Below are 13,323 nucleotides of genomic sequence, written 5' to 3' on the forward strand. Positions count from 1 at the left end.
CGCAGCGCTGCTGTGCCGTGCTCCGGCGCTCTCCAGGATGGAGACGCCAGTGGGCACGATGCACGTTTGGGTGGGCACAGCCCCCCCCCCCCCCCCCCCCTGCCCCCCCTAAAACCGGCCTCGCTTACAGGTGAATGAGACATGGGGTAGTTTTGCTGTAAATGTGCTGTCCAAAATGTTTAATAATCGTATGCGTGTTCGTGTTTGTGGGGGCGAGGCTTTGGACAGAGCGCTCGTGGGTGGGGGCGGGGGTGGCGGGGCTTAGAGGAAGCGCCACTTTCAAATCTTGCTAGCTCTATAGGAAGTTGCATAGAATAACTTTAATGCAGTTCCCTTTAATCCCCAAAATATGCTGTAGTTTCAGAAATAAAATTTGATGTTCAAGTGTATCTAATGCAACACAGATCCAACAGGACAAGCAGACAAGTTCATAGATGACTCACTAGTTGAGTTTCAGGGCTATGATGCAATAAACCCTGAGTGAGAAATGGAGATTTTTATATATATCACTTTGGGATTTCATCAGAATTTATTTCAATAAAAGTGTAACAAAAGAGGGAAGTATCAAATTTTAGAGGGTTGATTTTACATGTGAATTCTTCTTTCACGCAGATCCTGTTGAACTTGACTCGACCGACCGGTGTGTTTTCAAAGGTTTAATGCATACCGGTATTTATTTTGCAGTCTGTAAGATACGACAAGGAAACACAGGGATCTGACTCTCATCTAACAGAATGACATCCTGTCAAACATCTGTATGGCACTGTCAATGTTAAGTTAAAAAAATAAACTAAACAAAAAAATAAAAGTAAATCTCTGCTTGGTTCTGTGAGGGTCAGTTCCTTCTACAGTCATGTATCTTGAGCACACATCTTCATAAAATGACACTCTTTTCAACCAGTGACCTAAAAATTTAATATAGGAAGATTTTTTAAAAATCTTTCAAGTTTACCAATTAGGCTACCATTGTGTGAAGATGTTGATGCTCCATTGTGGTGTGGGTTCATGAACGTCCCATTCAAGTATTGGTTGAAGCATCAGCAGCCGCATTTAGGGTCACAATGTTATTAATGTCTAGATTTACTGTATGTATGAAATAATTCACCTTGAATCAATAATCACATTGGCCACGGTTACATGATGTTTTTTAATTCGGAATTAATTATTCTGAATTAAATAATTCAGAATTAAAGGAAAGTTCTGATTGGAGGGCGGACCGGAAGTTACGTCTACCGGAATAAAAACTAACTTAGCCACTACAAATTTGAAAAGCTCACAATTTTGATGTTTCCTGTTTCCATCTGTTCTTTTAATTATTTCCAGGTCCTCTAAGCTATTTATTAAATAAATGGTCTCTGCTCTTGACCAGCGTTTACTGCGTGCTGTATCTTGAAACTTTGTTAGGAAAACAAGCCCAGCGCGGAATATAAGTGTCATGGAGACAGATGGGCGAGAGAACGAGCAGCGCAGAAAGACCGGAATTAATTTAAAGTGGAATGAGTGTAATTAAACAAAAAAACAAAAAATTGGAATAAATCAGTCACTTACTTCGGAATTAAGTTTAATTCGGAATGGCCATTTTCATTTGGAATTCAGTGTTTACATGGTAATTTCTACTCATTTTAAATCAGATTTAATTTGATTTCTGAATTAAAGAGGAATTAAAGCAGCACAATAGTAACTTTCAGCTTTTGTTGAGTTTGGGAGCTCCTTTGGACAAAAGCGGTAGTGCTTTACCAGTAGTGTGGAAGGTTTCCTACCATGCTCCTCAAAGTTACATAGTGCCAGTGAAGGTGACACAGACCCCTCAGACCATGACAGAGGTTCATTAAACCTGTTGGAAGTTGATGTTCCATCACAATGACTGGAAATATTATATTAAGGTGGAAAAGTCACATAGTGCTGCTTTAAACTTCCCATGTAAACGCACTCATGAAAGGAGCATCACACAGTGGAAAGGCAGTGTTGTGACTCTGCTGCTATGTCCTCGTCCTCAGAGGAACTCGTGGATCACCACCTCCTTCAGAGAGCAGTAGGACACCTCTCCCCTCTGCGCGTCCCTGAGGGCGGTGAGCTCGTCCTGCAGCTGGGCCACGGGCCGGCCCAGCTGGTAGCCCACGTCCACCAGCAGCTCCAGCAGTGGGGCCCTGTAGCGCTGCACTCCGTAGCGCCTCACCGGAGGCAAAGCTCTGTGCGCGGCGGCAATCGCCTCCTCGCACTCGTCCAGGTCTCGGTGACAGACCGCCAGCGCGCACAGGGTCGGCACGAGCAGCGTGGGCGTCTGCCACGGCAAGAGCTTCTCCTGAATCGCCAAGACCGTCCGCAGCTGCTCCTGCGCCGCCCTGAACCGGCCCGCCCGCAGGAGCACATGGCCTTGCTTCCGTTCGTGTGCGGTGAAGAAGTCTGAGAAGTGCGGGGAGTGTCGCACGCAGCGGACGGAGTGCAGCTGGGCCAGGTAGTCCCGCAGGGCCATGCGGCGCTCGCAGATGTTCTCGGGGCGGAAGTTCCCGGTCAGCAGTTTGCGGGGCAGCAGCACCTCCTCCAGCTCCTCGCTGAACTCCTCCTGCAGGCTGTGGTGGAGGCGGCAGAAGTCGCTGTAGCGGCGCTCCACCGTGACGCGGAGAGAGTCGAAGCTGCCCGAGAGCATCAGCACGATCTCGTAGAGCTGGAGACAGACGGGGAGGAGAACGTCAGAGCATCCTTATCATATCACTGCGTGTTCCTGCCACAACAGCTTTTGCTCCATCTTTCTATTTTCCTTGCTGGAATTTAAAAAAAAGTTGTGACTGACTACGTTTACATGCAGTCAAAATTTGGGTAATTGCTAATATTCCGGTTACTGAAACATTCGGAATATTCCTGTTTACATGGTAATTAATCATTCGGGATATCTCGATCAAACCAGCGACGCGTGGAGAACGTGATGACGCAATTACGGTAATTTCCGCTTCTTCTTCCTGTATCCAAATTCAAAACAAATGCTGCTTCACGCAACTTTTCGCTAATCTTTTTGTAATTCTCGCTATACCTGTACTTTCTACCGTCTACAAATGCCAAAATGTTCATATCCTTCATTACATTTATGAAGTGATTAGTCTCCTCCTGGTCTTGTGTTTCTCCGTGTTTATAAGAGCTTCCTGGACTCAAAAGACCAAGATTCCTTGTGAACAGAGCATGCGCAGAAAACAAATTCCTGTTCTGTTTGATGGGGATATTCCGTTTGGCGTTTACATGACCCAATATTCGGGTTTTAAAAGGAGGAACCCAGGGGTCATATTGGGGTTTTTAAAAACCCCAATATGAGCAAATTCTGGTTATTCAAAGGGGTTATTGGTGTTTACATGGCCGTGCAAATTCGGGTTATTGCCAATATTTGGGTTTTAAAAGGGTTATTGACATGTAAACGCAGTCACTGCGTGTCCCTGCCACAACAGCTTTCGCTCCTTCTTTCTATTTTCCTTGTTGGAATTTTAAAAAAGTTGTCACTTATGACTTCTTCATATTTTCTTAAAAGGCTATAAAGTCGAATACTCCCGACTAGTAGGTGAAACGTATTCAAAATAAAATACTTTCTGAAAAATACAGTCATGTGAAAAAAGATGGAGCCAAAGTCCTTTTAATACTGAGTTCTTATATATCATGCATTACATAATTAAAAAAAAAAAAATCATGTGAGGGCTCACGTACGCCACCTTCCACGCTCAAGTCGGGATATTCAAAAATCAACTTTGCTTTAGATGTGTGGTACCACGGTACACATTTCCGACCTGGCGTGAAAATGTGCATACCGGCAGTAGCTCAGGTGGTAGAGCGGGTCGTCCAATGATCCGAAGGTCGGCGGTTCGAATCCCGCTCTGTCCCAGTTTGCTGTCGTAAAAAAAGACACCTTACCCACCTTGCCTTGTGTGAATGTGTTTGAGTGTGTATGAATGTTGGTGGTGGTCGGAGCGGCCGTTAAGCGCGATATGGCAGCCACGCTTCCGTCAGTCTGCCCCAGGGCAGCTGTGGCTACAAACGTAGCTTACCACCACCAGAGAGAATGTGTATGGATGAATAATGATTTCTGTAAAAGCGCTCTGGGTGCCTAGAAGGGCGCTATATAAATCCAAGTCATCATCATCATCATCATACCGCCACGCACATCTTGTCAGTTGACCGTGCCCAACAATAAAGTAGTGAAACTTTCCCGCTAGAAAACCCTGACTAATCTCATGAAAGATGAGATTTATTTTTGTGAAGTACTTTATATTTAAAGTTACATAGGTTGAGATGCCTTGTGTGTTTTGTATTTTGTGTATTTTGTGTATTTTGATATAAAGGCTGAGCTAATTTATGATTTCTCATTTTCATTCAGGTTTTGTGTCATTAATCATTCATTTATAAAAGGTGTAGAGGAGTACTCACAAGGGTGGAGGACAGTGCCAAAGTGAGTTAAAATACTCAGAAAAAACTTTTATTTTCTCCCTAACCAACTGAATAGTACAATAGGATGTCATGACAACACAGCAAACAATGTCAATGAATTGCCCCTACACTGTCATGGTTAGCCCTTCGTACAGACCTGCCTTCAGTGGTTTTCCAATTTCCCAGCTGCAATCATCGGCAATCAAGCCAGTTTAAAAGCTCCCCTCTCCTCCACGCTCACTGCCAGATCGTTCTCTTAAGCCGGGTATACACTGTGCGACTATCGGCTCGTTTTGAGCCGATTTTCCAGTCGTGCGACTATTTTTTGGATCGGGCCGGATTTCGACCCAATCGTTGGTCGTGCCTCGTGCAGTAAACGTGGGGTAACGACGAGAGATTAACACCTCACGACAAGAGATTAACACCTCACGACGAGAGATTAACACCTCACGACGAGAGATTAACACCTCACGGCGAGCTCCCGATCACAAATCGTGTGTTTGCAAGAAAATCAAACGTGTTTGAAATCCTGGTCGTGCTACGACCCGATTTGCCTCATCCCTTTCGCAGAGAGCATGCGCAATCTCTGATGTCACGTCAAAAACTATTATTTGTAGTTTAAAGTGTTGCAAATTCACATTACAAATCATGTTTTAATAGCAGAAAAAAAAGACCGCATTTCCCACGTCTGCCCAACCATACGCATACGGCGTAGGGTACGCGGCGACCCGCACCGTACGGTGTGCGTCGCCACGTACCCTACGCCATAGGCTCTGCGTTGGTGTAACGTGGAACCATAAATCAGCCTTTAGTGCGCGCTCTGTGCGCTGTTCTTAACACTTCTGTGTTGTGCTCATTTTGCTGGGACGCCGGCTTAGCTAACCGGTTAGCTTAGCTAGTCAAAAAATTAGCCAACATTTTCTGCAAAGAGTGAGAATTGTCATTATCATCACACAAGTGACTGTGATGGTAATGACTATCAGTGATAGTAATGACAATTTATCTGTTTATTACCTAATAACTAGAATATATTAGCTTAATTTACCATGCACTACTTTACTATTATACATAATTGAACCATAATTTACATTATTTTTGTTTGAAGATGTCAACATAGCCCCAGCTAAACCAGCTCAACGGTCAAAAAAATACGGAGACAAAATCAAGGAAGATCCTGAGAAATATCAGCAATATCTTGAAAGAGAAAAAGAGAGATACAAAAAAAGAAAAGACACAGGAAAATTGAAAGCCATCTCACAATTATCAAAGCGGGAACAAAGATGCAGGAGACGACAGTGGAAAGTTAACCAAAGAAACAGTAGGACCAGTAATAAGAACAGAGAGAAGATGAAAAGTTATATAGCTGCAAACACACTCCCATATCTCCTACAAGTCAGGAAGAACATGAGAATGAAGTGCCCATTCTTGAAGCTTCACCTGATATTTCTGACAGTTCTCATGATAAAACTCCAAGTCATATGAGAGGACAGAAAAATGTGAGAGCAAATAGTGCAAAAGCTTATCGTGACCTTGCTGAGTACCATTTGAAGCTTGAACATGCTCTGAGAAAGGCGGAGGAGTATAAAAAAAGATATCAAAGGCTCTCCGAGAAGATTAAAACTTCAGATTCCCCCAAAATGAAATTAAAGCAACAAATGAAGCTAAAACTGAAGGCCCTTCGAAGAACACTACTATTTCAGAATGTAGTGCTTTCTCAGCTGAAAAAAAAAAATAAGGATTCCGGCACAAAAGAAAAACAAATAGTGTCAAACATTCTGGCTTTGAAGATTCTAAAGAAGTACCACTTGGTGAAAGAGACAAAAACCAACTTGATTTCTCAGCCAAGATGATGCGGACAAACAGCGAACCCTACAAAAACATAATCAGTGTGGATACCGCTGAGAAAATCAAGATATTCTTGGAACGAGACGATAACAGCAGAGAAACAACAGAGAAAAGGGAGACACTCACCCGACAGAAGGTGAAAAAGCAGAAGCATTTTCTAAATGACACGCTTCACAATCTTTATCGGAAGTTCAAGATGGAAAGTCCACTGTTGAAGCCGTCGTATACAGAGTTTTGCAAAAACCGTCCCTTGATTTGACCTGAATGTCTTCCCAACCTGACACTGATTCCTGCCTGATCCTTGTCCTGCATTCCTGCCTGCTCTTCCCCTCTGTTGTGGGAAATAAAGTGCTGGGCCACAGTCCTGTGTGGTTATGAACTCATGTGAATTGTGTGGTTATGTGAACAGTTGAGGCCTTGGATCAGCTTTAAGTCCCAATTCTGGGCCTCGGACTGAGAACAGGCACAATTTTTACGATACCTGGCTGCATGGCTTTGAGAACAAAAGAATCTGGAAAAACACCAAAGCTGTAGTCCGCTGAGGGGGCGGAGTCAAGAAAAGGTGCGCAGGAGATGATGCACGTACAGTAACTATTTATTAAATAAATGGTCTCTGCCACGCAAGAATTTCACTGTTTTGGGTTTGTCCCCAACCCAGACTTTTTGACATCCCCTCTATAATAAAGCTATAATCCATCCATCCATCCATTTTCTATACCCGCTTTATCCCTTGCGGGGTCACGGGGGTCTGCTGGAGCCTATCCCAGCTCATTACAGGTGAGAGGCAGGGGTTACACCCTGGACAGGTCACCAGTCCATCACAGGGCCACATATAAACACACAAACCATGCTCACAACCACACTCACACTCACACCTACGGGCAATTTAGAATCACCAATTAACCTAATATGCATGTTTTTGGACTGTGGGAGGAAGCCGGAGTACCCGGAGAAAACCCACGCAAGCACGGGGAGAACATGCAAACTCCACACAGAAAGACCCTGCTATAAAAGCTATAAAAAGTGCTAAATTCATTAAAACTTTACTTTGCATTTCCTTGTAACAACTTAAAAGGGCATTCTTCAAATTCATATAAAATTTATATTTGTTCAATATGCAATTTATTTATAGTTAAATATCACTGTCCCTCATACATCTGTCATTACCATCACACAAGTGACTGTGATGGTAATGACTATCAGTGATAGTAATGACAATTTATCTGTTTATTACCTAATAACTAGAATATATTAGCTTAATTTACCATGCACTACTTTACTATTATACATAATTGAACCATAATTTACATTATTTTTGTTTGATATTTCTGACAGTTCTCATAATAAAACTCCAAGTCATATGAGAGGACGGAAAAATGTGAGAGCAAATAGGGCAAAAGCTTATCGTGACCTTGCTGAGTACCATCTGAAGCTTGAACATGCTCTGAGAAAGGCGGAGGAGTATAAACAAAAGATATCAAAGGCTCTCCGAGAAGATTAAAACTTCAGATTCCCCCAAAATGAAATTAAAGCAACAAATGAAGCTAAAACTGAAGGCCCTTCCAAGAACACTACTATTTCAGAATGTAGTGCTTTCTCAGCTGAAAAAAAAAAAAAGGATTCTGGCACAAAAGAAAAACAAATAGTGTCAAAGATTCTGGCTTTGAAGATTCTAAAGAAGTACCACTTGGTGAAAGAGGCAAAAACCACCTTGATTTCTCAGCCAAGATGATGCGGACAAACAGCGAACCCTACAAAAACATAATCAGTGTGGATACCACTGAGAAAATCAAGATATTCTTGGAACGAGAGACGATAACAGCAGAGCAACAACAGAGAAAATGGAGACACTCACCCGACAGAAGATGAAAAAGCAGAAGCGTTTTCTAAATCACACACTTCACAATCTTTATCGGAAGTTCAAGATAGAAAGTCCACTGTTGAAGCTGTCGTATACAAAGTTTTGCAAAAAACGACCGTTTTGGGTTGTGACACCTACTTCACGTGACCTGCAAATTATACTATTATACCTGCTTATACTATTTTTCTTACTATACCATATTTCTTACTAGTATTTGTCTTTTTATGACATTGTTCTGATGATTTGTATAAGCTGGTTGATAACCACCGGCAGGTCCCTGACTGTTGTTTAATATGGGTCACGCCATTGTTGCTGTGCATGAATTAAAATGCTACACACTTATTTGAGAGTGCTGAAAACTTTATTTTCTATTTTATCATTTTTGGATTGACACCCATCATATGGGAAATTTGAGTTGAGCATGCCAATTCTCTTGTTTGATCCTTTTTTATGTCAGAATCGAACCAGCAGGTCCAATTTTCAACAACAGGTAACAATGTGCAATCTTTACTCTTAGCCGTATGTTAACAACTTTTATACGAATAATGACAAATTCTGATTAGAATCTGTGGCATTATGCAGACCCTGTATGGAGTCTACCAGAATCTCTTCCTCACCATCCAGTGTTTTCGGTTTGTTGTCATGCTGCAATTCACAGTGCTTACACAACACTGTTATATTACTATATACGTTAATCTATGACAAAGCGTCATTAACTGATCATCGGTACCTATGAACATCTTAAGAAGATATGACCCAGCAGTTTCACCCCAAACTTAGAACTTAACTTGGTTTACATACAATTCTGAAAGACAGCAAAAAAGCCTGAGAGCGACATCTCACTGACATGCATAGAATATTAGATGTTTAAGTTCATGTGATTAAATTAGAAAAATACTAAGCAATTATGGTTTATTTGAAGGGGGTTATTAGAAGAAACATCAGAGAGAAAAGGACAATTTTTGCAATCAATAATACACTAAACTGCACAAAATGTAGTATGCAGGATACTAGCACAATCTGGTGAATGCAAAAAATACCTGTCAACTTTGCAAACTGTATCCGATAATGCACAATCACAACAGCAGTGTAAGCCGGCTGAAAGTGTCACAGAGAGACAGATGTTCAACCCCATCTTCCTGTTTATGATCTGCACCTTTTCAGCTGCTGCTCAACAAACCATTGATATATTGCCAGCAATGTACACAGATGAGACATATCTGCCTGCCAGCTGTTTTTCTTAAATTGCTTCAATGACTTACCTACTGTGAGTCATTTGGGTGTAAGATACATCCAGGATTTTAGTCATTTCTTCATTTCAACTTTTCTTGAATGTACAAAGTTGGAAGTGAAGTTCGAGATGTGTCTTGTTGACTGTAATGCCGCCCCTGATCATGACCTGACCATGAGACGCTATCAGTGAAGTGTTTTAGTGTCTCACCACATGTTTGCTCAGAGGTTGTTCGATGATACGAGCCGATGGGATGTCAAACAGCAGTTTGATGTGTTGCTCTTTCCGCTTCACTGCCCTCCAGTTCTGCTGCAGCTCCTTGGTGGTTAAACTGGAACCACTGGGGAGTTCACCTAACATACACACATATACACACACAATGTGGACTCTTTTGTGAAACCAAAAGATCTAGATAGATAAATTCCACACTCTTGACAGCGGCCTGTAAACCCTTTGTCGGATGGAGCCATGAAGCTGCACCAACGCGTAGCTGCCGGGCGGTGTATGAGATAGTTTCCAAGAACAATGTAAAAAACAGAACACAAAACAAGCTGCGCAGTCTGGCAATAGTCATCACAGGAAAAGGTTTCCAGGAGAGTAGGAAGGCTCCTCTCTGCACCATGTCAACTAACATTGTCATTGTTGGTGATTTAAATATCCATGTCGACAACTCCTCCTGTCGGTTTACAGCGGATTTCCTGAGTGTGCTGGAGTGCCTTGGGCTGCAGCAGCATGTTGAGGTTCCTACTCACACCAAATGGCACGCTCTGGATCTGATTATCACTGACTCTGCTTCTATCAGTAACCTACAGGTCTATGATCTTGGTGTGTCTGACCACAAAGTGGTCTCAATGGCCTTAACCTTCATGCTGCCTACTATTAGACCTAAGCGTCAAATGTGTCTTTCCTGAACTGGAAAAGCATTGACTCAGCCACTATGACTATGGATCTCCAACTCATCACCTGCCCAGCCTCTGGATCAATGGATGAATTAGTGAAACTCTACAATACATCCCTGAACAGTGTTTTTGATCTCCATGCCCCTGTCAAGTGACGTGAGGTCAATTTCTCACGCTCCGCTCCCTGGTTCACACATGAGCTAAGGACAATAAAAACAGCTGGGCGTGCCCTGGAGCGACGCTGCTGACACTCTGGGCTCATTGTACATAAACTGGCCTACCGTGAGCGTCAAAGGGCCGACTCCAACTCCCTTAAAGATGCTTGCTCACAATTCTATTCTGGGTTAATCAATAAAATCCCTGGACACTCCAAACAGCTTTTTTCAACCATAAGCCATCTTCTGAAGCCATAACCATCCTCTTCACTGAGGCTACAGAGGAGCAATGCAACAGCTTCCTCGACTTTTTCAGATCAAAGGTCAACAACATTTGCTCTCTGATGTCCAGCTCTCCATGTCCGCTTCCCTCTGACACCAACACCTCACCTACGAGTGTGATGGCTCCTCTACATCTCACTGAAGTTCAGGAGAGCCATGTTGAGGAAATCCTCAAAAAAATGAAATCCTGTACCTGTACCCTGGACCCAATTCCCACTGCTCTGCTCAAGTCACATATCCCCACTCTCAGTCCTCTCATCACCAGGGTTGTTAACCTATGTCCCACCTACTCTCAAGGTTGCTGTCATCCGTCCCCTTCTCAAGAAACCCACCCTGGACCTGGAGGTTCTAGCCAATTACAGGCCTATCTCCAACCTTGCTTTCCTGTCCAAGGTGTTAGAGAAGGTAGTCACCTCTCAACTTCAGAACCACCTCAACCTAACAACTTGTTTGAAAAGTTTCAGTCAGGTTTTCATTCAGCCCACAGCACTGAAACAGCTTTGCTCAGGGTTACAAATTACCTGCTGATGACAGCAGATGCATCAGATTTTGCACTCAAGTGGTTTCAGTCCTACCTTTCTGGCATAACTGAATATGTCTCACTGGGAAGATGCAAGTCCAGACTGCTCCCTGTCCCCTGTGGTGTTCTGCAAGGGTTGGTCCTCGGCCCCATCCTCTTCATTATATATATCCTCCCCCTCTGTCATGTCACCAGCACCACTGTTATGCTGACAACACGCTGCTTTACATAAAAACTGCTCCAAGCCCCTCTGCAGCCATTTCCTGTCTCTTTGCCTGTCTTGGGGAGATAAAGACATGGATGAGCAACAACTTTCTTCAGCTAAACAGTAGCAAAACCGAAGACCTCCTTGTTGGCACTCCACACCAGGTTCAGTCATCGTCCATAACTCACCTCACCTTCGATGGTCAGGTCGTACCCATCTCCTACACGGTCACTAATCTGGGAGTTAGGTTTGATCATCACCTAAGCTTTAATGACCATATAAAACACCTGTGCAAAACTTCCTTTTATCATCTCAAAAAACATCTCCAAACTCCGTCCCATTTTAACCCTGTCAGATGCAGAGAAACTTGTCCACGCATTCATCTCCTTTAGACTGGACTACTGCAACTCTTCACTGGGATCCAGCAAGAACATCCAGAAAATGCAATACATTGATTAACAGCGCTGCAAGGAGAATCCGGAAATATGAGCACATAAAACCCTTTCTCCACTCACTCCACTGGCTCCCTGTCTCAACCCGGATTGAATACAAAGTCCTACTCCCTACCCATAAATGCATAAATGGACATGCACCTCCGTACCTACAAGAACTCATTACTCCCCAAACCTCTACCCGCACCCTCAGATCTACAAACTGCTCGCTCATCCGGGTTCCCAACACCAAGCTCCGCACCATGGGCGACCGGGCCTTTTACTCAGTAGCGCCCCGCTTATGGAACAGTCTCCCTGACCATCTAAGGGCGGCACAGACACTGGACTCTTTTAAGACTGGCCTAAAAACCTTTTTATTCAGGAAGGTGTTTTGAAGCTGAGTTTTATGACTTATTATTGCTAGTTTAAACTGTGTACTGGCTCTGTGGCCCTCTGAGATTCTTGGTTGAAGAGTGCCTTACAAATAGAATGCATTATTATTATTATTATTAATGACATGAACAGAACAGAGCTACATGAGTAAAGCGAAAGAAACAGCACCTGAAGCCGTATCCATCCGTTGGTTTTGAACACTTCCCTTTGGTTCTGCCATCAGGTCCTCACAAGGAGAGAAAGTCAGAGCAGATCCAAAGCTCAGATGTCCTGCTACACCCTTCCTAAGAGGTTTTCAGCCTCAGGATTTTCTTCATTATTTGTGTCTCCAGCATTGGGGTGTGCCTCCTGAACACGCAGATGAACATGAAACCTGCCTGAATGCTGACAGACGAGTGCCGAGATGAGGAAGTTCCTCATCAGATTAGCACACACAAGAGGGAAGTGAAATAACTGGTGAACTGACACTGGCTGAGAGAAGTATGTTTTATAGCTGCAGTAACAGTGGGGGAAGAGTGTTTGTTTTCTTTTTTCACTTCACAAGGCATAACCTGACCTTTAGCCAAAGCGGAGTTGATGAAGCAGACAAGCAGCAGCTCCTTGTTGCTCCTCATGGTGGAGACAAAGTTTCAGTGTACATATGTTGGAATGCAGAGGGAAACAAAGAAAAGAAAGGATCACTGATTTACGACCTGGCCGGTTTGGTCTGAGCCAAGTTAATCTCCTTTGGCTGAGGGAAGGCGGAGGTCCTTCTCCTGATCATCAGTTGGCCCATTAAACACAACACACAGGATGGTTTCCAGAAGCAGCAGCGCTCCGACTTTGTATAACCTTTGTTTCATTGACACATGATTTTGTTAAACAAATGAAACTACTAAAATGTATGCGGGGGGTAATCTTTACTCTAAACATGGCATAACAGGGCAAACAGGTCGGTGGATGACGCAGTCAACATCGGACTGCACCACATCCTGCGCCACCTCGACACCCCAGGGACTTACGCCAGGATCCTGTTCGTGGACTTCAGCTCGGCGTTCATGTCAACTTCTGACACTAACATAACTAACAACTTTATTATAGTGACTAATAACTAAGCC

The 13,323-nt window shown here is 43.4% G+C and overlaps 1 protein-coding gene across 1 annotated transcript; it reads right to left on the minus strand.

Annotated features, from left to right (window-relative positions):
- Positions 1-468: 468 nt before the first annotated feature.
- snx20 (sorting nexin 20) lies at positions 469-12,624 on the minus strand. The gene is made up of 3 exons (XM_061722283.1): positions 12,395-12,624; positions 9,552-9,694; positions 469-2,665 (listed from the first exon to the last, which is right to left on the minus strand). Exons 1-3 carry the CDS (start codon positions 12,444-12,446, stop codon positions 1,994-1,996), a joined length of 867 nt encoding a protein of 288 aa, XP_061578267.1. The 5' UTR covers positions 12,447-12,624; the 3' UTR covers positions 469-1,993.
- Between the last annotated feature and the right edge of the window lie 699 nt (positions 12,625-13,323).

This window comes from Cololabis saira, chromosome 5, assembly GCF_033807715.1.
Source record: "Cololabis saira isolate AMF1-May2022 chromosome 5, fColSai1.1, whole genome shotgun sequence".
Taxonomy (NCBI): Eukaryota; Metazoa; Chordata; class Actinopteri; order Beloniformes; family Belonidae; genus Cololabis; species Cololabis saira.